The following is a 25,987-nucleotide window of genomic DNA, read 5'->3' as shown; positions in this document are numbered from 1 at the left end:
AATGAATCCTCTTGCTACTCTGAGCACTGGGTTATTCCTTTCCCCGACTGTTTGTCAACGGGTACACGGTATCTAGATGAAAGTCTACTAAAGAACTTCGGTGTGGCTTCTTCTCAGGTCTGTCCTAATGAAACACCCTGCCAGCAACTGAAATTATAATTGCTATGAGTCACAGCATGAGTCACATGGGTTGTCACAGCAACCTATTAACCATATAACCAAAGCACCTTCCATTAGCTTTGCCAAGAATGGTTCCTGAGTTTTCCTGGATTGTGAAAATAATGTGGATGAGCCCCAAGTTTGGGGTTGCTAAGAGTCTTCAATCAAAAGGAATGGCCTCAAGGAAAGGAAAAGAACATGAGAAAATAAGGTTATTCTAGTTCTTGGACCTCCTAGTAAATGGCAACAGTCGTGACAAACTGTTGGGTCGGTTTTGTGATATCAACAAATGCCTAAGGAGAGGAGGTTGAGGCCTCAAAACTAATTTTCTCTAAGTCAAATTCAAAACCAAGTCTCTAGGGCTGAAAAGTGAATACATTAACCTATTCCACGTTAAATGATGGCAATAAACACTTTTATAGATACAAAGGATTATTTCCCAAAGAACTATTCTAATTTCTTCTAAAATAGTTTTACTATTAAGAACTAAATCTCTTTATAAATAATATAAGGCTTTAATTTTATATTTTAGGTATTAGCCTCCTATAGCCAAACATTTGGAAATGTACTAAATTACCTTTTAATGGCAATTTGTGTTCAAATTAAATATTTTGGAGGGTTCAGAAGCATATTTCATTGTGTAATTTATTGGGGAAAAGTTAAATTGGATCAACTGACACATTTTCCTGACTGCTTACTGAGTAACCTGTAGCTTTTGCATGTTTGTAAGTGCCTGTTTCTGAGTTGGAAGAAAGCAAGCAGAACAGATTTAAACAGGAAGAATAAGGAATATAAACAAGGATGAGAACAGAAGGAAGTGACTGACAATGGTCTGTTGCCTCTAGAAGCAATCCAGGGGCCGAGCAGGTATCTTTGGGGTCTGTGATGTGGTGGCTGGTTTATATAATCCCTAAGATTATACCTCTGTGATGCTACACTTCCCAGTAGCTGGAAGTAGCTAAGAGGATCTGTTGCATTTTTCACTTTTTCACCTCCACATTTGTCATAGCCTAACATTTTAGTGAATGCAGAACTATCCAAGTGGAATTAGATTAAGAAGTCAGGAGCAAATGGTCCGTTGTCCTTGGCAAATAATAAAAACCAAGACAGCAGCTGATTCCAAGAAAAAGATACTTATCCACATGGTGCTATTTCAGCAGGAAAGAGATCAGAACAAACTTGTGAAACACCAAAGCAAAAGCAATCTTGAAAGTGTCCAACCAAATACAGGTGCTATATAATCACCACACAAATTAAACGGAAATTCTACACTACAGGGTAAAATTTCTCTAGTGTGTCCATATCCCCCAAGTAAAAGCTCCCTTTTACGTTCATACACCCAAAACCAACAGCAACGTTTCCTATCAACATTTGAAGAAAAAATGTAAGAAAGAAAATGTAAGAATTCCTTGACCAATTTGGTCGTGATGACTTTGTACTAGAAGCCCCAAAGCTTTGCCTTTCCTGACAGATCGAGTAAAGTTAATGACAAACACTGAGGTGTTTGTTTACTTCTCAGAAACTCAGGAGAATCTGAGTTCTTCCAAGACCATGTTTGTGGATTCCTCTGAAGCTAAACATCAGCTTTTCTTTCCTGGGAATTTCTGGCTCAACTACTCATCCTATAAATAAATAAGTAAATAAAAAAATTAATTAATTTAAAAAAATACATAATATTTTTTTCTTCTTTTTTTAAAGAAGCAATACCTATGCTTTCCAGATAACAAGGTGGCCTAAAATATTATCAGGTGTCACAACTATTCAGGTTCATTCTGTAGTTCTGGCACGTATGACCGGTGCGCTAACACTCTGGTCTGATAATATATTCTACAACTATACATGTTAATTTGTAAGTCGAACAGTCGCTCTGCGAGGGCAGTTAGGAAACCCAGATTGAAAGCGCTAATGTGGGGTGACTTCAGCTGTCGATGATTATGTAGTCAAGCCTTGACCAAGGTTTCCAGAGCCCTGGCTAAAAATGGAAGTCGTCAGACAGTACAAAAATGAATTCATACACTTCATTCACTGACAGTGAAACTTTTTGAAGAACAGATGTCAAGATGATTTAAGAGGAGCTAGAATTTAACATCTTAAGAAAACTTATAAGCAAGTCAGGACAGTTCAGTTTTCAAGAAAAATCCGACAGATGCGAAAGAAGTTGTTTGTATTACTGTTAATAGAGAAAGAAGTCATTGATTTTCTTCCTCCTCACAAGTTGTGGGCCCTGTAGAGATGCTAAGATCAGAAATATGATGGGTTGTCTGCTCAATTTAGTGACAAAAACAACCTCCATGTTTTAGTGGCATAAGACTTTCAGTAAACTTATGCCACGCAACTTGGACAATTAAATTTCTTCTTGGCTTATGCAAAATTTTGTGTCAACTATCTATTCAGGTGCTATTCTTCCTAACTTGATTGGGCCATTTCATTTTGAAAGTAAATCATGAAAGTAAACATCAACCAAAAAGAAAAAAACCCCCAAAACAAAGCAAGATGGTTTCTGATCTAAATCTTTCTGTCAATTTAATATTTGAATTACCTAAAGGGAGCTTTAAGTCTTTCTATATTTACTTAATGCTGAATGCATAAGAATTTTCCTGCTTATTTTCCTAGTTAGAAAGACAATCAAAATACACCCACTCGGGCTATACTTTGATTTGTTTTAAAGCAGGTATATAGCTGATGGAGTTAGTTAAGGCTTTGCTGCAAAGTCAACCTGGTTATATTGCCTCTTAGTGGAAATCCAGTTTTTCCTCATCAGCCACTATTCTCATGCTGTCACCTAAATCCTTTCATGAATTTCAATCCAACCACAGGTTATTGTTTCTGTAATAGACCAATGAAATTATTCTCAGGGATGACAATTCCTTGAAGGTCCCTATGGATGGATAGTCCGTATATTAATTAACATCTATGGTCTCTGTCTCATTAGTTGAGGGGTACTCTTTGTATCCAATGGAATTGAACTAGTGTAGCCAAGAGCCAAGTCATAATGCAAATAGTTTGTGGCTTTCTGTATGTTGCCAGGTGGCCAGGAGTCCATACCCCAATCCACCATAAACAGTAAGCACAATCATCCGCTCCTGTTCGGGAGAGGCCCAGGACTGAGCTAGCAGAAAGACTGAATTACTTACCACCTCTAGAGTGGGTCCCTCCAGGCCAGGGACGAGCTCATGGGCAAGGCTGTGCAAGGAAGCGCTCTGTACCATGCCTGCCCTGCGGATATACAGAGGACTTCAGTCTCCTGTACTGTCAATCTCTTAGTCATCATGAGCTCAATTATGTACCGACAACAGCAAGAACAACAACAACGATGATGACAAAACAACCCCCAAAAAACTAAGGGCCACAGACTACCCTGATGGATGGACAGCCAACTGGAACTGTGCATTGAAAGATGGAGGTGCTGTCCTGATCATGTGTCCATCACAGGCCTTTTCATCTTTCCTCAAACAAACATTCCATTGAAGCCCATGGGAGAGTCACGTGGAGAGACTGCAAGACCGGGCCCTAAAAGTCAGGCAACCATCAAATTTGGTGTTTGGTTTTTTTTTGTTGTTGTTTTTTTGTTTGTTTGTTTGTTTTTTTTGGTTTTTTTGCTTTTTCTGTTTTCTACAAATACAGATAGACAGACAGACAAACCCAAGAGCAGGTTTCAAGAATCAACTGAGGCACAAGATAAACTGCTTTGATGTTACACAGATATTTTTCACCCAAATGTTTCACATGAAATCAAAAATTTTAAAAGTGTATTTAGGAGAAATTTGGGGACATGTCTTTGTCCACCCTAAATTGTGCCATAAATATCTCCACTGCTTGCCTTAGAAGGATGCCCAAACACATCTCATAGGTAGCACATATCTGTGGTCTACAATAGCTATCAAATTCTAATGACACATTAAATCAAAGTCTAAATATGCTGGTCAAGTACAGTGAAAGTTGACTGCCTGCATCAATGACGTATTAGTTTCATCCTGAGGTTCAAAGCACAGTCAAACATCATTGCTCAGATTGCAAATCACAACACTTTACATTGACGTGAGTTTGTAAACTAATGGTACAGTTCGAATGAAGGCAATTGATGAAAGCAGTTAAACCTGAGAAGTGGGAATGAATACAGAGTATAAATCCAGCGCACATTTCCACATCAAACCACCGATGCCATTAACCAGGACCCTTGAGGCCACACTCATGGTCAAACAACAGCGCCTAGATCACGGGTCGGTATCTCTACTCCACAGACACAAGTACAAGATGACCTAAATCATGAACTAGTGGTGAGGAAAAGGAGACCAAAGTTTAAACAAAATCAAGGTGATGTTTCCTAGAAACATACCAACTCTTCCAAGAAGGATCCAGAGTAGGGGTGATCAGTAAATTGTTAAGTGATCCTCCTGGCTAGATTTTATGAGTTGTCTACAGCCTAAAGGCTGAAATCACTAGAAGTCATCAGAATATGGCTAGACTCTCTTTAACACAGACTCAGTACAAACAGGTGGAAATGTACCACTTCTGACCACTACAGGTAGAAAAGTATGACCTCTGTTGACCATGGATCACAGCTGAAACATTAGTTTAAAGTTGAAGGGTCACAGCAGCCAGACATATGCGAATTCCAACTCTTCAGAAAACTTGGGACAAGAAAAAAAATGCATTACTTACATGTATGTGTCTTCTTCGTTACTGAGATACCTAGAAGAGAAGAAATAATGACAAAGGTAAGAAAGCATCGTGTGTGTGCTTCTTGTACATCATTCAGTGTGCTCACAAAGGCATTGTGTTCAGAGGGTGATGCAAAGGCAAGATCAGTCTTAATCTTACATGGCCGCAGCTCTGGACCAACCGCAGAGTAATGCAACCACAAACAATGGGGACAGCGAGCATCACGTACTGGTTTAAGAGGTTCTGTGGTAAAAAGAAGTAGCACAGATAGTAATTAAACAGGGTGAGAGAGAAGAGTCTTACTTTTTATTTTAAATATGGTCGATGTTCATGTTTATAGGCAGAGCGGGAAAGATTTAAGGCACAAGAGAGTGATGCCACCCTACTCAGACAGAGTGAGCTGAGCAACAGAGTAATTAATTTGCTCTGCCCGTTGATTCTGTGTTTACTTCTTAATGAAAATGACTCTTCCTCTCGCATGAAGTATGACTTTTAATGGAGAGGGAAAATATATATCCACAAAATGTACCTGTCTGTCCGTACTCGTTAAGGTCAAAAGAGGAATGACTGCTACTTCTCTGTAAATGGCATCAAAAGGAACATAGACTGTATGAAAACATGAGGGATTCATGAGTCAGCACCCTTGATGTTTCCAAGATGATTTACAGAGAGCAGGTGAAGAATGAAACTAAGCGACATTTGGCACATACGACCACATAAAGATAACAGGAACGCATGCTTCAGAGCAAACAGTACTGTCTCTGTTTCAGAAGTACTCCATTTTGAACTCTTTCTGCATCATTCTTCTTGGGGGATATTATTGAGACCAAACAGGCTCAAAGTCATAAAACTCTTGAAAACTGTTAGCCTGTGACTAAGAACTGTGGTAAACCTTGACATTTTTTTCTTTCAAGTTATTAAGAGAAACATTTAACCCTCCTCTGGAAAGTAAAAGTTGTTGAAAAATTTGGCACCCCCATTAGACCTATTACTTAGCTACGGAACATATCGTACAGGGAAGAAATCTGTTATGAAAATCCATGGTAGACATTTAAAAAAAAGTTAGTTCCAAAGTTGTGCGCCAAGACCAAAATCACACACTTGTTCCCCCAACAACTTTCCAAAGGACTTATTTAGGGAAGCTGAAATTACATAGCCCAACTCAAAAAATTTTTTTTCCCTTTTTATTGAGGAAAACTAAACTATTGTTTTTCATCATGTTTGAGTTGGCTTCGCAAAGTGAAGTTAGAATCTTCTGCAAAGAGCCTTGAAGGCTCTCTCACACGGGAACTCAAAAAAGTGTTCCAGAATTTTTTGCAACAAGCTTGGTCATGGGAAGGGAACTTCCCACAACAGCAACAGTGAGTCAAGTTTAAAATCTGAACACAATTTGCAACTCCAGCTCAGGACACCAGCACCACTAAATTGATACATTAGTGCTCTTTCAGCATTATGAGAGCTATATGTGTACTTTCCTTAGGAAATGATACTTTCTGTAAAATCACTTTGAAGAGAAAGTGCTTATGCTGTCACTCCTGATTATTCAGAACCTGCACACAATTGGATTTAACACAGCCCAAAACAGACCTATCTATATTCGCTGAGTGTGGAACTATTTTCTCCTGACATCCAAAGGCCTGATGAAAATACCACTGCTTTGACTTTTCTCCGTAAATTTATTATACAGCGTGATGCAGTGTTCTCATCAAATATTTTCATGATGATTACACTGATAATAGATTTTGAAAATCTTTCCAGGAAAGCTGCCTGATCCTTGAGATCACAGTAGCACCGAGGTAAAACTCAGACCCGTCTCTAGGAGAAAGCACGACTTCAGCACCCGCACAGATTCGGTCCCTCGGTTTTGTTTTACTGCTGGATTAGTGATCAATAGAAATAACTGGGGGATACACCTATATTAGAGTTGCCTGATTTAGCAGATGAAAAACAGGATGTCCGGCTAAATTTGAATTTCAGTTGCCCATTTGTTGTTTATCTGAAGTTCAAATTTAATGGGCAGCATAGATTTCATCTGGCAACCCTAACCTATACAAATATAATGTAAATTGTATCTATTATATATAATGATGACTATACCAATCAATTAATAAACACATTTTTATGGAGAAAGGATTAAAAACCAACCCCTCTCATGAAAGCAACATATATATTTTTAAAGTATGTTACAACTCCTAATTATGAAGACAGGACTGTGCCTAATATTTATTTTTATTTTTTACTTAATAGCCATTATGAAGACAAAATTCTATTTCCCTACAAAAAGCAAACAAATGAAAACAATGTGAATACACACAAGACAATTTTGATGGGACGATCAGAAAACTTACTGGAATTCCCTTCCTTCTCCTCTCCCAAAAAATAACAATTGTGATCACACTAACAACTGCAATTTGTGTCACTTCCTTCTCTATAGAAGCTCTAGTGCTTCATAGTACTGGACTCCATAGAAATGGAGGGAAAAAAAGCAGAAAACATTCTTCTCATTTCACAGATGGGTGAACAGAGGCTCAGGGAAGTTTTCAACACAATAAAAAGTTTTTGTGGTAAGTTAACATCTGACCAGAAGTGTATCCATAGCACATATTTTTAAAATTTTGGTATAGACAGTGCCTCTCAAAAGAGTAAGTATTAAAAAAAAAATGGTTTACTACCTGGAGAACACGACTCAGCAGTTAGCTCTGCAAATATTTTAACCTGCAAGGCCCTGTCCCCCCAAGCCTGTGTAAACCACGAAGCGCCACCAGGGCTTGGGTGAGAGAGGCCTATGTGTCCTGGTCTGTGACCAGCAGCCATTTCTTCACCCTTCGGTGGGGTGGGGATGAGTCTTTCCTTTTCTCTTGCTTCTCATTTCCCCAGAGATTGCAAGATTCCTGTCATTCTCACCTTAGCACTCACCCTTACTGGGCGTGCAGCTGTCAGACATTGCCCAGATCCTTACGTGGAGGAGGAGAGACTTACCTAAACCTAAAGTCACCAGCAGCAGTACTAGCTCCGAATCAAGAATTTTTGGAGAACTGGGTTTTCTAAAGATAAAATTTGATGAGTATTTAGGAAGCAAATAGCTCTAATTCTCCCCAGGAGTAGGAAAAGGTAAACTTTTAAAAGGCAGCTCCTAAGATAACCGGGTTTGAAGTGAAGCTGACCTCAGCTTGCCTTCTTTGCCCATCAACTCTCCTGCCTCTTGTCTGAGAGACCTTCAGCAAGTTATTGAACTTCTCTGGGCCTGAATTTCTAATTCTTTACAATTGTAAAGTAGTATATTACATATATTATAATCATAATAATACTCAAAAGACTGTTGTGAAAATTAAAATAACATAAAGATGTGTAAAGAGCTTTACAAACTAGGAAGAGAGAGAAATGTTAATTATGTACTGACCAAAGGTAGGCAGCCCACACAGTCTTATTTTGACAGAATTGGATTAGAATGTTCTACTGAAATATAAGCCCTAGCGACTCATGATGTTTCTGGGTTTCACACTGACTCATGGCCTACGACTCTGGTTTTGAAACCAATGCTCTGGCTTCAAAATTCGTATTGGATGGAGGAGTGCATGAGACAGAGAACCAAGTTCTTGAAAGCGAGTGCATGCCATTCTAGACCCCGAACTCCACTGGATTCCTTTTACTCTCTGAAACCAAGGGAAGATACGTGGGCCAAGTGGCTGCTGACCAGCGTGGGCGAAGGACGTTGACCACCACCAAAGGGTGTTATACCAAGTCCAGCTGTTGTGAAGGTTTTGATTCATTTCCAAATGACTGGGAAGGACACCAAGATCCTTCCCCCGAGATTCGCAAATAGGCCACGGAACTGAGTCCTGTTCTCTACAGAGGCTGGGACTTCATGGAGTTGTGGAAGAGTGATGGGGTGGAATCAACTGTCTAAACGCAAAGTGCTCACATACCCTGAGCCAAAAGCGAACTTGCTGGATGATTTGGGCAAGCCCCTTAACTTCTCTGGGCCTTAGTTTTCTCATCTGTAGAATGAAGTGGTTGAACTCCACGATCCTTAATTTCCCTTCTAGTTCATTGATCAATGGCTCCTTGCCCTGCTTTCTAGCTATCAAACCAAACCTCTTTCTAAGCAACAGGCTGCCAGATCTATTTCTCGCTGTACAGAATCTAATGTAGCTCACAATCAAAGGTAACCACCTGAAACTTTTTCTTTTTGCCTTTAAATCCAAAGAAGAAAGAAGGCAGTACCCACAAAAGGTTATATAAGTAAAAGATACACTTCTTTTGGGTGATATTTTAAAATTATCTGGGCTAGAGAAAAATGGTACCTTTTGATAAAGTTGCAAGACTCCTTATATTTCACCCAGACCATACATACACACACACACACACACACACACACACACAGAGAGAGAGACAGACAGACAGACATATTTATTTCCAGGTAATGCTTTAATTTCTAACTTAACAATATGACGGCAGTTTTAAATTGCCAATTAATACCCTTAAAACTAAGAGGAAAACTCTCCATAAATATATACATACTCTACCCAAGGTAGGACTTCTAATGCAGCAAGATTGCCTGTCTCTATTTAGTCAACCATGCTTCAAAGTACAGCAAAGGAAATGTCATGAAAATACCACAAATTTATCACTGTCACGGTTATCAGTAGTTTCAGAGTTATAGTTATCACAGAGCAGAGAATTTTAGGAATGTAATCTGATATTTCCAATCAGTGCCAAATCTTGGTCCAATTAACTTCCTTGATGGACTTCTTATTGTCTCTTGGTTTCTAGGCAATTGTCTGGGTACCAAGTTTATGTTAACTTTTTTTTTTTTTTTTTTGTGGGAGGGAAGAAGGGAAAGAAATGGCATCTTTCCTCTTCCTCAGACACGCCAATTGCTAAACTAGCATTTCCAGAGGCTCTGCATTCTGGACAAGTCCCTAGCTACAGAGATGCCCCTCTGCCAATATCAGCCTGTGTGCCTTCTCTTGTCCTCTTTCACAGTGAAACAATTGTTGAGATAGACATATTTTCAACGTATAAATAAGTTCTGTGTTAGAATAAAAAACAAAAAGAAAAACAAACACAACAAAGAATACCTAAAATAAAACGCAATGAGGTTTTTCTTTTTTCTTCTTGTTGTCTTTAAATATGCAAGCATCGATAATACTTTCATGTGAGGTTTCTTTTCTGTTAGATTTGAGCCTAGGTTGAGCTGTTTCGGTAATAATATTTCAGCTCTTTTACCAATCAAGGTGCTTTTTACGACCAGGAAAAAAAATTCCATTTTAGTTTGAAAAATGATTATGGGCATCGATAAGAGGTATTTTTTTTCTGTTTTTTGAATTTAAAAAAATTTTGTGAGTAAGTTTGCGTGGCAGGGAGGAGATGTGCTAAATGATAATTAACAAAATCTTTAATTGGCCAACTGGCCATGAGTCTACACTAGCCCCACACATTGACTCTCAACTTAATTTCTAGAAAAGGAGGGCTCCCACTCTGAAGACGTCACAAGACTTATTCTCCCTCCTCAAAAGATGCTTGAGTTAAATGTGATGCTTATTGGTCAAACTGTGAGGTCTTGGGCAAATGGCTTAACCTCTCTGAGCCTTCATTTTCTTACCCATAAAATGGAGACAAAATTCTCCGTGCTAGATTTATAGACTTTAATAAGAGAACTCACGCAGGACACCTAGCATAGTGTCCCTGTAGACACCTAGCCTCTCGGCTACTAAGGACGTTTCTAATCACAGACATTTTGCATTGGTTAAACAGGGAGACATCCTGGAGGGGGATGGGTAAGGGAGGATGCGGGAGGCGGGACACAAGTATGCCCATTAGGGCAGTGCGTTAAACAGGTGGGTAATCTGGTAAATCAGCGTTTGAGAGCTCAGGCAGAACTTGCAAAATAAAATCTGGAACACTTAACCTTCTTCCTGCCATATTATCAAAAAGCATCGTGCAAATGTTGCAGTCTCCGGGGTCCACTCCCTCCCTTCTCTACTTCTTTTTGACTTCCTCATTGTAAGGAGCTAGGAGTTAAAGCAACAGTTGAAATGGAGTGCTTCGACACTAGCTAAGCAACAAGCTCCAGCATTTAGACTTTTGTTTTTCAATGGCTAACGATTATTTCATAAAGGGAGAACACATTAGTTTGGGCTGGCTCTGTGTCCCTTTCCCCAATCCTGAGTTGTCCCATGAGCTTGCTCCGTTTCTCACATCCTCAAGGAGAGAATCTATGAAGGAGGTGGAGCCGGAACACAGCTGAGGAGGGCCTCACCAAACAAAATGATGTTACAAAACAACGTCCTTGTCTAGGACAAAAGAGCTATTAATGATAATCAGTACATATTACTGAAAGTGCTCCAAGTAATCTCTGGACTTTGTTTCAAAAATTCTTAATGGACACTAATGCTTAGAGTTCACTCAGAAGAGAAATAAATTATGTGCCAGGGTTGCAGGGACCAAGGACAACACACCGAAGCCATCGGAGCATTAGCAATGTTACGACAATCAAACATTTTGTAATTGCATAAAAAGCCTTTGAAAATCATTTAGAAATACTAATTATGAAGATAAATAATACTTTCATGTGAGGTTTCTTTTATGTTAGATTTGAGCCTAGGTTGAGCTGTTTCGGTAATAATATTTCAGCTCTTTTACCAATCAAGGTGCTTTTTACGACCAGGAAAAAAATTCCATTTTAGTTTGAAAAATGATTATGGGCATCGATAAGAGGTATTTTTTTTCTGTTTTTTGAATTTAAAAAAATTTTGTGAGTGATTGCCTTCCATCTCTGGGTCATATTTGCTGACATTGGTGCCCAGAAATATCTTTTAATTTTGGACAAGCAGGCCAGAGCTATATCCTCTTTCAAGTCTTGCCTTTATCTTTGACAAAACAGTTCCAAGGACAAAACCTTGTTCCTGGTCCCCCAGCAAAGGCAACATAAAGAGACCATCAGTTTATATTAGAAAGAAATTTTGAAACTCAACCTAACTCTTAGAGATTACTATTCAATGCATTATGAAAAGTCCATACCTAAGAAGGGTAATTTCTCCTCTTATGGCTTGCTGGTGCCAAATGCATGATTAGTACTAATGGAAGCAAGAATAATGTGAATCCTTGTTCTTTCAAATTGATTTCGTTTTATTGAATCTCTATATTGAAAATGGAGGTACCCATTAGATATTACTCGGTTGACTTAAATTTGATTTTGGAGCTCTGAGCAGGGATGTGAAATGACAACTATCAACACTTCCAGCTTAGCCTTCTGGAATTAAGTTGTTTTATCCAACAAGTGAATAGTTCAACTCTGGTAAAAATCAGCAGCTCTTAACAAACTTTTCTAAGAAATGCTTTATGAACCTCTGAAATTGTTTATCGTTGCCACTAATAGGGGCAGGTACTGACTTGAACTGTTTGTAGGTGACTTCCCGGGATGCTGTCAAACACGTGGCTATAGCTGCTATCCCCAAACTCAAAGCTACTGGAACTGGTTGGGTGAGGATGACCCAAAGATTATGAAGCTGCGGCCCCAAGCAAGTCAGGCACTACAGATACTTTTCATATATTATGCCCTTGTGTAGACAACCTAAATCATACCTCATGGAGCATGGATCCTGGTGGGCAGACCAGGTCAATGCAAGTAATGACTGGAGAAATCTCACCTCGTCTGCAGCCACCCCCAAATCAAAGTCTGCCACAGATGGCAGAAGCATGGATAGAACAGGGGTATACTAGTTATGGCAAAGGAGGAAACAATTCTAAGCATTTACTCATGTCCTGAATCCCCTAGAAAGGAGAGGGAACCTGCTGAAGTGGAAACAATTGTAATTTGATTCTAAATTTGGGGAAAATGAGTTCCACTATCAGAACCAGGATGAACACGCAAAGCCCCAGGATCCAATGGGATAGGAAATAAATATTTAGAAGTGGAGAGGTGGCTTCAATTATTCCTTAACACATAGAACACCAAGGGTCTGTAAAGGATTTTAAAAAATATCCACATTATTATCTTGAAGAAAGATGAAAAAACTTCAATTAAATATGTATTTGTAGACTCTCTATTCCCCTCTAACGACAGGATTTTAGGCAGTTTGTCTGGATCGACCGCTGCTGGGTGACAATCCAAGAAAGTAAAGCATAATAGTTACCAAGGTATTTCGTTTACATTCACAGAATTTATCAAGTATGACAACTATTAGATTAGATGGAGAAACTGTTTTCCCATGTGAGACTTAAGAGTCAGAAAACCTGGGTCCTAGTCTTAGTTCTGTCACTTGCCAGCTGTATGAGTTTAGCCAAAATCTTTCTGGGTCTCAGTTTCCTCATCTCTAAAAGAAGGGGAAAACATCTTCTTTAATCTGGTAATTCAACCTTTAGAAATGTAGGCTTTGGAAAATAATTATAGATGTATACAGGGTTTTCATCATAGCATTAATTCTATCAGCAAAATATTAAGGAAGAACACACCAAATAACAGCAGTATAGGATGTTAAATAAACCATGGTATGTCTACATAATGAATACTCTGCCATCATTAAAATAGCGAAAACTTAATTTCATAGAGAGATGTTCTAGCTGTCCTAAGAGAGAGAAAAAAAATTCAAAGCCCCAAAGCATAGTGTAATTCTACTTCTGTCAAAAGAAGGAAAAAAAAATCAAACAAACATATATAGAAAAAGACTAAAAAATATGCACCACTATTCCATTCAGATCTCTGCTCAAAGATCACCTTTTCCCAGAATGCTCCCTGTCCAGTTTACCTAGAAATGTGTTCCCCTCCGCATTCTCCACTCTGCTTTACTTTTCTCAGCAGTACTTCTCTCCTTTTGACATTCTATTAAATAGTTGTTATATGTCTTTCCAAGAATGACAACTGTTAAAATTAGGGACTTTGTATTCCTGGACTGTCACTACATTTTTTTAGTGCTTAGAATCGTGCCGGGAACATGGTAGGAACTCAAGAAAATGTGTCAAACGAATGAATGAAGATGGCTCCCAAAACCTATGCATCTAGTTACTGATTGTGACCCCAAAGCCTAGTCCTCTGGAAATGTACAGAGAATATGAGGGGAACATCGATGGTGAGGTAAGTGCTCAATGAGATGGTCTGGGGACACAGAAGGAAAGGTTTGCATAAAAGTGAAAAGGAAGAGAACACACACCAATCCCAGGACTCAGAGGTCAGGCAATCCATAGAAAAGTTAAAATGGCGTTTTTAAACACTTCTGATAAAATCAATTTGGTCATTACCAGAACTGAACACAGGGCATGTAGGCCTCATCTGTTAGAAAGATCTTTATGATCTTGTTAACGGATCTGTGATACAGAAGCTGTAAGGTTATAACCCAGCTTGGAAAGCTAACCTCATATTGGCTCTGGCATAACAAAGAACGTGCAGAAAAATTTCCACTTAGCCATACGTTATTGCAAGAAGAAGAGCCTGCATGATTTCTCACACGTGGCAATTCAGAAGAGTTTAATGCTCCCATTTCTGAGACTGAGGAAGCTGTTTTGGAAACAACGATTTCCATACACAGGTTTATTAGCTATGACAGCTTAGAGGTTAACTTGGGTTTAGCAATCGCCCATCGATTCAAAGTGATTTGAAAACAAAAGTTGGGATGCCATTGCCACTGAATTATGCTGGGACCAATAGGAAATAGCAGTGTGGCAAAACACTCTTTGCCAAACTTAGTTTTTTATTTTTATTTTTTAAAGATAGTTTTCTATTTTGTATATGCCAGATTTTAAATCCTTGGATGATGATGATGACTTGATACGTGAGTTTGCATGTCATTCTTCCCAAATAGAGCAATGCAGTATCATTGGATTCATACTCTTCTGGACCACATTGTCCAGATCACGTCTATGGGAGGAAAACACAAAGGGAAAATGAGTTTTAGCTACATAGTGGGCCCAGAAAACAAAACAAAAGAACATTTACGAAACCTTTGAGTGGCCTTGAAAAGAAAATGGGGGAATGTGAGGGAGGGCGGCAGGCATTTAATTGTGTACTGAAATATGAAATATGTAGGGATAAACCATTGCTGTACCCGCGATTTGCTTTCAAGTGTTTCAGCAAAGAAAAAAGGGATAGACGAAGCAAGTGTGGCAGAATTTTGAAAAGTGTTCAATCTGGGTGTTGAGTGGATGGATGGGAGTTCATGGCACTGCTGCCTCTCTTTGTATGTATGTATGTTTGAAATTTTCATAATAAAAAGTCCTTATTGGCTGGCAAACTTTAAAAACTTTCCAAAGTCTCCCTTACGTTATGGGTGTGATTGCTTCTCCCCCTCTATGTGACTAGGGGGCCGTGCTATTTCCTGCTGAAGAAAGTGTCACTCACTTGAGTAGGCCCAATGCTTTGGAGAGCAGATAGCTTCAGGATACACTTATTTAGCCATTCATCTTATTTTACTTATGAAAAGAAATAGTTAATGTCTTTTATTCCTCCTCTTTAAATTGTTTGTAAGGAGGTCTTAATCGTTCCAACCATGATTTTTGTCAACTAAGATACATTTTAGGAATATAACCTTATTGGTTGACGAGAGAGTACTGGACTTTGATATGGTTGTGTGAAGGAAGCAGGAAGTAGAAAATAAATCAGAAGACCTGACTTTAAATCCCAACTTCCCCTCCCCGGCCCTCCACCATCTATTTATTAGGTCAGTGCAAAAGTAATCGCGGTTGAAAACGTTAAAAATAATTGCTAAAACCGCAATTACTTTTGCACCAACTTAATACTATAGTTTTGATAGGTCTGCCGTCTTGGACAATTTTTTGCTTGGTTCCCATTGTTCTCAGCAGCCTACATTTTTGTTGGCTGGATGAAAAGTCCCAGTAGTGGCACAGAATAGCAGCGACTCTTAAAAGCAGGCCACCTCGACTATATAGAAAACTAAACAGAATCAGACATCCCTTGGTTAATGATCCTAAACAAGAACCTGAGAAATCCTGCCTCCTCTCTTAAGTGGTTATTTTAAGGCAGATGGTTCTTTCTAACTTGCGGTTCAGCCCCATTCGCAGGTAATTTCAATTCATCATTCAGAATAGCAATCTGATCCTCATTCAAACAAGACATAGCGTTTCCCCATCAGTGTGTATATATATATATATATATATATATATATATATATATATATATATATTTTTTTTTTTTTTTTTTTTTTTTTTTGTCCTACATTTTAAAACTCATTTGAAGATTATTCAAGGGCAACTTGCAGTCAACCATTGTAACAATGTATTCACTGTTCTACAGTTGACAGCATATTTTCAACCCAAATTCTGGTTTCCTTATCTCCCTCTGTGGACTAAGTAGTGAAGACGTTGTTAAGCCAATTTTCAGTGAGGAAACTGAGTGTCAGAAACATGGAGGGGCACGTTCAAGGTCAACTGGCACCTGTAGGGCAGAGCTGGTCCCAGAGCTCAGTCGGTGACGTTTTTCAGTGTTCGTTGCAGTCATTTACTCCTCTGGCTGAATTCTTTAAGTGCTCCTCCCAAGCCCACACCAACAGCCAAAGGCATCCAGCAAAACCAATCAGAGATGAACAACTGTCTCCTAGCTCAAAGACCTGTGGTCTCCTCCCTTCCACCAGTGTTAACTTTTTCACTAATAGGCTCTCCTAGCTTTACATTCTGGCTGTCTTTTCTCGTTTTGTGCCGTTTACATGGTGCACTGCTGTACAAGTAAGTGCCCCTCTGTTCTACCTCATGTATTTGTAAGCAAGATACTGGAGGGGACTTGTCCAAGCCTTGAGGACACTCCTAGCTGCCAGGGTAAGAGATTGGACTCCTATGACATTATGCAAACGCAGTGGATCAGCTCTGCCACACATAGCTATGGATTCTACTCTCTACCCTTTCACACACACAATGAGAGAACAGCATGCTTCATGTCTTTATGAATTTGGAAATCAACCCCTATCCAGTGAGATAGCTTTAGTTACCTTTAATTTCAGAGCTGTCACTAATATGGTCCCAGAGCCAAAGGAAAGCTTGTAACCACTTGAACATCTCATTAATGAACAATGTATGCACCATCTGATCTTTCAGCTCCAAGTGAAATTTGTTCAAGTATAAAAAATCAGACTTGCCATATATACTGCCCTTTGCGGGCAGTATGCTGGTGTGTTCTCTCACTGCCCCAGGTTCTCAGGCACTGTTAGATGATGGAGACATAACGCCATTAAGACAGCAATGGTCCCTGGACTCATAGCGCTGAGGGGGACAAGCCTACAGTATGCGTGTCAGCTAGAGCCTCAACAGGTGACCCAAATTCCATGCTGGTCGTCCATTTTGCACCAGCCCCATTTAGGTTCCTAGAAGTCATGTCTTCTCCCTCAGAAAGCCCAAACACGGCTCTTGACATCCATGAGCTTCAACAACGAGATGTGTTTTGGCGGCACTGAAAAAATTCAGGCTATGTTAATTTAGCCCATCCCTTAGCACATTTCCTTTTCATCCTTGGTCACTCAAGACCCTGTTGACTTTTTTCAGGTACCCATGTCCATCAAGGAATGGACATGACAGGGACCTCTTTCTGCTTATTTTCCTCTATAAACATCTTGATTTTTTTATTTGCGTTTTAAGAGATCCTTAGAGATGATCTAAATATTCCAAATAATTCCTACAGCTGCTATACGATAAAGATAACTAATTCTGTTACTTTTTTTTTTTTTTGCACAAATGAAACCTGTGCCTCAGTTTCCAAGGTGACAGAATAAATAAAACAAGTCATCCCCCTGATGCAAATACGGTAGAAGTTGGATGGCTTTTCGACATCAGGAAGCTTTCAGGCAACTCACCATCCTCCTGGTTTTTCATGTTTTTTCCCCAATAGTCATACTTGGTGTCACTTACTGAAGGGTGCTTTAAATACAGCTATAAAAGGTACACAGATGAAACAAGGAAACTTTCAGGATTTTAGTTCCAGCAAACGAAGGCAGAAGTGACTAATCAGAGTAAACGCGACTTAGTCAGGAGTGTTGCTGTCAGAATGAATCAGCTTCAGACGGCAAGTCTGGCACCAAGTACTGCTTCTACGACCACCATGTCTCAGATAAACCACCAAGCTGCAGAGAATTCTGACACCAGTTCTAAGCTGACAGAAGTCTTATTATTATTATATATTAGGCTAAAGCTCTGAGCCGTACGGTAAGTCATCATTTTATATGGTTTTAACCATGACAGTAAAATACTGCCACAAGTGGCACTGTCAACTTTTCTGTGAGGGCAATCTTTTCCTCACGGTGACATTCAAAATATAGAGTCTGCTTCATCTAAAGGTGCTATCCTATCAGCTCTCTAATGGGAACAATCCGTTTAACCTGCACTCGAAGTACAGCCAAGGAGTGGAGTCGAATGTACAGGATCCAGGGGCCATCAGTCCTCCCAGCAGGCCCCTCCTGACATTTGATTCATTGATGAGAGTTCCATTTTCTTTCTGCTTGGGCTGACTTCAGAAAAAAAGGACATTCCAGAAAAATTAAGTTAACTATTAGTTCAATCCCCTCAAGCTGCTGGTATGGATTGTTTAAAAACTCCCTGATTCCAGAACCTGAGGAACAAGAGGCCTGCATTTCTCTGATTTCCTATCCTTTTAATATCCCTTCCAGGCGCCTCTCCCCTTCTCCCAGCCCACGGCCTGGCCACATATGTGTCTGGCAATCTACGTAGCATGCCTTCCTCATCTATTTTAATGTGGGGTGCTTCTGCTTACACTGCAGTGTCTCCTGCCTTCCTCAAATCCTCGCTTCACACCACCCTCACTTGCCGCCTTTGACCCATTCGCCATATAACATTTGCAGAGCCAAAATTCTAGGAATAGCGCCTGCAATTATTAATGTATTAGACTGTTGTTCCAAAATGACTAAACGCATTATTTCTGCCACAGAAGAAAATGCTGAGGTGAAGCAAGAGCAAAGGTAAAGACCTGGTTTTTCCTAAAATGGATACAGCCCTGGAGGCATTTAGATTCTCGAAGGACACAGTCGTGATTCTTCTGATCATTTTTCAAATCAGCTTAATGAGTGGGATATGGTCCTCTCATTAAACCGATAGAATAGATAAATAGTACCTGTATGTAGGGTGGGCGGCTGCAACAGGGAAACTGTTTCCTGGGATGCTCAAGGGTTTTCAACCAGAGCAAAAATGAGAGCCTGATTTCTGAAGGGAGCTTTATGTTCTGTCCTCACTCTTGACCAGCAGGAACAATAAATAGGGGCAGAGATTTCTCAGCTCTAATGAACTAATAACAACTCCAATTGGTATGAATTGCTTTTAGTAGGATTTTGACTAATTACCCTGTTACAAATTTCACCTCTGCTATGCCTTCCTTAGAAGAGAACGAAATGCCAAGCATGTTGTAACAATAAACATCTAAAGAGCTCCGTAAACCCCAATTTATTTATTTCAAAAACCACAAGTCTGAGTTCAATGCTGTACCTCACACACGTCTTCCTAAATGAAGTCTCCCCCTGCCCCAATCTTCCTAGTACAGCCCAAAACCCAAATAGCGCCCTTTTAAGGATCTTAGACGAAATGGATGTGAAATGCGAACAAAGCATCATCTAATCAGCTGTTCTTATTACCTCAAACTACAGAGTCGTCCACATTTGCTATTTCCTTCCAGAAAAGTTGGTTGACTCATGGCTGCTTTTCTGCTCCCAAACCCTGGAAACTTCAGAGCTACTCGCACTGCAGTATTTCTGCCTGCTCTGGATAGATAAGGTCTGCTTTTGTGTTAATGAAATCAGGCCTGTTACTCAGTAGAACCTGTGGTCTAGGGTGACCCTGAAGAGACATAAATTTCTCATTTTTACACTTTCCTCAAATTTCATAAGTTATTTTGTTATTGCAAAATCCAGTGCTTTATAATAAATTTATAGGGAGCCTAGGGGGATATCCATTCATATTATATGGTATCTCATTCACGGTTCCTTCGGGATAGAAACGCGGAGTTATACCTCTCAGTCAGCCAACAACTCTCACTTGTGAAGTTCCTGTGTGATAGGACAAACGAGGCTCCTGTGGGATTCCACACACATGCAGAATATAAAAGCCTACAAAGTAAAAAGGATCCCACTCCACTCCTGAAGTCGGATCACCTAGGTAAGCTGGAAAAATGCTGCAGTGTTTGTAGTCCTGAAGTGATTATGCCTTTTATTGTAGAAACGGCTATAAACTACCGATTTCGAGTGATTTTTACATACTTGCTGCTTAAATTGAGGTGTTACCCTTTCCTCTTTCTCTGCAGAAACGTCAGCAGTCACAGTCATGTATCAAGGAGGGGAGAATGCGGTGGGAGCAGTTGCCCAGTGTGCGATAATTTAAATAATAATAATTTAAAAACAGTAAAGAACCCGACCTAAAGGCTGGTTTGCTTTTGATTATTACCATGGGCTGACAATTCTGAGCAATGTCAGTGCTGAAATATTCCTTTCCCTAGAGGCTGACCACTCCCATTGCCTGCCCCTATCTGACATGCCACTGTGAAATCATTTCAGTATCTTTTTAAAGATAACATCATTATTTTTAAAAATGAAAACAATACATATTTACTGGATGGAGAACACCTAGACAAACTGCAAAAGATAATCAGAGAATTAAAATTCCCATTAACTCCACCACTTCTTGATAATCATAGCTCTCTATGTCATTTCCATTCTTTAGGTATTAAAAGTAATTCTACCACAAATATCCCTGTTACATATATCATTGTTGGCATTAATAATTTTTAAAAGAAGTTTACAGTCTTGAAAGTTTAATTTTTTTTGAAAGAATTGAATATATGTCATTAAAGTGCCCTATGTAAAGTGTTGATCAATTTATAATTCCTGGGGTAGTGTGCACCCTCACCAACACTGAATATTATCATGAAAAAGAAATCCTGATGCTGAATTCACTAAAAAAGCAACTTCTTTTAATTTACATTTGTTGTTTACTTATGAGATTAAAAAAAAAAATTGCTGACTTTTGTATTTCCTCTTTTGCTAATTTCCTGTTCATAATCTCCTCTTTTTTGTATTGTGGCATTATTAGTCTTTCACTTACCAATTTATACTGTCTGTAAAGTTAATCATATGTTGCTTTTTTCTTCCTAAAATTTAAAAAATTTGTTTTCACACATGCAAATTAAAACATATTTCAGAGGGTAGGATTAAATCTACTTAGCCCTTTATTTATGGTTTCTGCTTTTGCTTGTATGCCTATAAAGACTTTGTTCCAAAAACATATTCACCTATATTTTAAGTTATTTTTATGATTTTATTCTTCATATTTAATTTAAAAATTCAAATAGAATTTATCTAGATACACTTTCTCTTTTTCTTTCTTTGGCTTAGCTGGTAGATCAATTATTCCACTCCACTTCTTGAAATTTGAGTCCAGACAATATATTAACTGTCTTATGTCTTTTTTTGTTCTCCTACCAAGTGAGGTGTGTCACTGTCATGTCAGAAAAAAACCCACGAATATCAAAAGGTCTGCAGCCAAATTCTAGCCCCAAAACTTCATGTGTAGAATTTGAGTCAACTCACTCCTTCTTTAGAAAATGAAGCCACCATTAAGATTTGGAGCATCCATTGGTTACATTTGTTTTTACTGAGTAGATCTGGGCATGTTTCTTGATTGTTTTGTAAATTGGGATTCTAACAGCAGAAGCATAGAGCTGTAGCACCAATGCTTAATGCTTTCTCTAACAGATCACTGGCATAATAGAAAGTTTCACTTTTATCCTTAGTCTGTCTAGTATTTGTCTGCCATGAAAATTACTGGTGACAATTTAATACTTAACCGATAGCTTTTCACATAGAGCTGATTCTATAAATAAGGCCCCCTGTGCTATTTACCCAAGTTTGTTTAGATCAGAATTATATTCTAGAAGCGAAGGGGCTCCATTTGCTGATTTCACACAAGGTACACACATAGAACATGATGTGGCACTCCTGATGCTGTTCCATGAGCTGATCTCCCGTTTGTCCAGGATGAAGGCCAGGGAGGTCCAAGAGACAGGAAGGACCTTGCAGAGTGGGCTGCCCTGCCCAGATATACCTAGGAATTGTGCTCATTAGGAGAAACAGACAGAGAGGGTGGGGGAGGTAGGAGTCAGGGAAGCACATGTTTTACGAAAAAACTAGAGCATGGGAAGAACAGTGCCCAGTGGCCATCAAAAGGGATTTGAATAACAATTTACTGCTCTATTCCAAAGTGTCTAAACTGTAACAACCCCTCCTTATTACTCCCCTTTACTAGGACAATTGCCAGCAAGGAGGTACTGCCAAACATGATTTTTGGCAGCAATGCATTCCTTAAGGGGAGGTAAAGCCTTCAGTAAGAGAAGGGGAGCAGCATGATTGACCTTGATCCTGTTTAACCACAGCCCCGACGCGGGATCTTTAGCTTTGCAGAAACTGTAGAAAGCAGAGCCCATGTGCTGATACATAAGGGAAATCTTTCATTCCACTCATAGGGAACAGGCATCCAAGGGATACTTATAACTCACTCTTTAAGGATGTGGGAACTGAGGATAATCTCATCGTCCTCTACTTTGTGAGGGGAAAACAACAGCCCAGTAAACAAAACAAGAAAAAAAGGCAGGAATCTTGTCATTGATGTATTTCACCAGCTATAAACCTTTTCCCAGTATAATGCTGAAGAAAGGCAAACGGTTTCTTAGGCTTTACTGCTTCCCAAGCGTTCCATGTTCTTAGAGACCTTTGAGCTTTTTGGTCTTGTTTCCTCTGCCAGGAATGCTCTTCCTGGGCTAATTCCCACTTATCCTTCAAGACTCAGTGTAGGCTTCACTTCGTCATCACACCCAGGCTGTGTTGGCTGTCTTGCCCCAGTACACCCTGAACATGGCCTGCTGTGGTCTGTTGTGCAGCTTGGTCACAGCTCAAGGGCACTGGGGAAGGGATGGGTGGGGACATTTCATTCACCACCCATGTGCCCAGGTGTGGGTCTGCATCCACCCCTGGGAAGGGGACACCTTTTCTAAATTCCCCCCAAAGTTGCCTTCTTTGTGCTTACCGTTCTCGTAGCTATCATGCTGTTATTTTTGTTTACTATCTGTCTGTGCACACCCCCCATGCATACTCTCTTCCCTACCATCCCCCCTCCCAAAGATATAAAACATCACTCCTTCCCATTCAGTACAGGGATAACATCTTATTTCTGGATCCTCAACCTGTGTCATTGTGCTTGGCACAGAGAAGCTCCTTGGAAAATCTCTCCTGAGTATTTGGTGAATGAATTAAAAGTGAATGCCTTTAAGAAACTTGCAGCTCTCGGAGAGTACCTTATCTTCCTGTAAGTTCCATGACACGTAATAAAATGCTTCATAAGTTAAGTTTCTGAAGAGAGGCTCAGAAAAGAAGCACCAAGGATGAGAAGGGATTGAAGAAGTTAGGAGAAATTTCATGGAGGAAGTGAGCTGGTATCACTAACTCACAGGGTCTCACAGAGAAATTCCTAATTGGACTTTCAGTTTCTCTCAGTTAGGGGAAAGTGGGCTAAATATTTAGAACTCACCAATCTATTGTTTCTCCTCTGCCCTTATAACTGTGAGAATTCATTCATTCATTCATTCATTCGACAATATTTATCTATTACTTATCACATGTAAAACTCCGGCAGTTCCCAGACCCTCGGCCATAGCACATGTTATAAGGATCCTGACCCTGACTGGTAGGCTCTGATTTTTCCTGATTTGTCCTTATGTACCATTTTTGTGTAAGAGAAAGATGGTGCCCTCCTCCATCTGTGTCGGTAACGTGCTCACCACTGACCTGCAAAATCTGGCAGGAAGACTGGTGAGGCAGCAATTCAAAGAGCTGTGAGGTTAGCACAGCCCACATCATCAGTCTCGGACTCCTCTCAGGCCCTGGAATACTACAGGACAGCAGCAGCGTCTCATAAAGTCACACTTCTGTAACGTCCTCGGAGTCCCCTTTGGAGGAACACTTATTTGACCAATTAACATGCAGGAAACCCTTGAAAAGACTCTCCTCCCAGGCTGGTGGAGGATAAGCATGAGGGCTTTGTCAGGAGAGGAGCACAGGCGCACAGTCGAATCTGAGGCTGTGATCACTGCTTCCAAGCTATGGAACACTGCGCAACTCACCCTCTCCAAGCCTTCGTTTTCTCATCTATAAAACTGGTACCAGAGAGACAATGATCTGATGTACTCAAACTGCTCAGCAATGACCAGCATGGAAGGAGCTCCTTTAAGAGTATCTGTGTAACCTGAAGAAATTACGTCACTTATAAGATAGTATGAGTATTAACTAGCTGGGAAGATTCTGGTTGCCATATAGCAGGTCCTAAAAAGTGTTAGTTCCTTAAGATTATTGGAATGAGATTTTTCTATGGTTTAGCATTGTTTTTATGCTAAAAACCATTTCCTATGGTTTAGCTATGTTTAACATTCTTAACTCAGTTTGTTTGGGAGGAGCCATCACCTTCTGTGGCCATCTTGTTTGGAACGGGCCTTTTCTCTCTTGCTGTTTTCATTCAAGATATCTGTGGCAGGGCTGCGGAATATTCCAATACGTCCTCTTGACCTCTATCCATAAACAGCCTTTCTCACAATGAGTGTTCTGAGTTTAGGAGCCTTGCTATTTTCAACAAAGAATTAATTGCAAAGTAATTAAGTTTAGAGCAAGGGAATAGATGAACCCTGTCTATCATAAAGGAACAGTGTGGATGGTGACATAATGAAGCAAGAAGACTATACTTTAGATTAACAGGCACACACACACACACACACACACACACACACTTCTCTATTCTAAAGCACACAAAGAAACCGCCCATCACTTACATTGACAAGATAAATCTAAGCTGCTTAAAGAAGCTCTTAATTTTGTTCTCATTAAGTTGCAGGGTTAAAGGCTTTTACCTTCCACGTCCATGCAAAGCAATGTTAGGTTTTCACCTTGGAAAGTTAGTTCTCTGAGGCCATAAGTCCAATGACAAATATAGCACGAAGATGTGTTACAGGAACAGGCATCTGAAAGCCAATTGCATTGCTGGCCACATTCCCATGGGGCTCCACTTTTCTCAATGGACACCGAACGATACTGAGAACACCAGAGGGGCACAAGCAAATTTGCAATTAATCAACAGTGGAGATGGGGCAGGGGAGGCAGACGGGGACAGTCACCAGCAGATTTCACCACTAGAAGGAGGAGGCTTAATCTGCTTAAGGACAATTAGGTTGATGGTTGATGCCACCCTAACATTTTTTCCAGTTGCTTCAGGGACCAAGAAGATGCCAGCTCACATCACACATCCTGTTTGGTTAACGTGAATGGAGAGGGTTGCTGCAGAAGTGCTATGGAGTAATTCAAGGTGCATCCTTACAAATCCCTGTTGTTTTGATTTAAGCAGTATATTTCCAAATAACCACATATTTGAGCCTGGGAACATAGTACCCGGGATTTAAGAAACATTTGAGCATTTAAAAGAAAGAAAAAAAGGAAAGAAGGAAGGAAGGAAAAAGGAAAGAAGACGTTCTAGAAGGAAATATATCAAAATTTTAACTGAGATTGTATCTAGTATTTATCCTCTTTTCTGCTTTTACATCTTTCCCAAATATTTTAAAATGAGTATTGTCTTAATTTTAAAGTGGGGACATTGAAATGAACTTGATTTTGATAATTTAATAAAAGCTTTTAAAAACATCAATTCTAATGAAATCTGCTTTAAGAAATCTGCTTAAGGAATTCCTTAAAATTTCTCAAGAAATTTTACCCCTAACTTTAGGCAACACGGCTGTGATAAAGATGGGTGAGTTGAATGGACAAAATACAGAATTAAGGCTTGTTTTCAAAGTGTTTACATTTTGGCTCTTTTCTGGTGCTTTTTCATGGTTTCAGGTTGGTGGTGAGTTGTGGGAGGGGCTATATCAGCGTGTGGTTATGAGGAAAGAAGGGTGTTGCCACCCTCCTTTCATCACACCCATCCTAAGAGCAAACACAACTCACAAACCCTGTTGTCCTACTGCCTGGGTGGCTCCCCGAAGTTGCTGGAGGAGGTACACGCTTAGAGGGTGGGGCTGAGGAGTCTGAAATGCAAAGAATAAAAACCACCACCAGGGGTCCGTGGGCAAAGTTTTCTGTTATCTCCTTTCTCCCTGCCCCTACTGTCCACAGAAATGGACTGTTTTTTTTGCTTA

The 25,987-nt window shown here is 39.7% G+C and overlaps 1 protein-coding gene across 2 annotated transcripts in view; it reads right to left on the bottom strand.

Annotated features, from left to right (window-relative positions):
• RORA (RAR related orphan receptor A) overlaps positions 1-25,987 on the bottom strand; it is a 688,250-nt gene that overhangs the window by 168,019 nt on the left and 494,244 nt on the right. For both annotated transcript variants that reach the window (XM_033107225.1, XM_033107224.1), the window contains one exon: positions 4,822-4,851. In XM_033107225.1, the coding sequence (XP_032963116.1) occupies positions 4,822-4,851 (30 nt within the window). The remainder of the gene's footprint in view (positions 1-4,821; positions 4,852-25,987) is intronic.

Source organism: Rhinolophus ferrumequinum, chromosome 6, assembly GCF_004115265.2.
Source record: "Rhinolophus ferrumequinum isolate MPI-CBG mRhiFer1 chromosome 6, mRhiFer1_v1.p, whole genome shotgun sequence".
Lineage (NCBI taxonomy): Eukaryota > Metazoa > Chordata > Mammalia > Chiroptera > Rhinolophidae > Rhinolophus > Rhinolophus ferrumequinum.
This window is presented reverse-complemented; position numbering and strand designations above follow the sequence as displayed.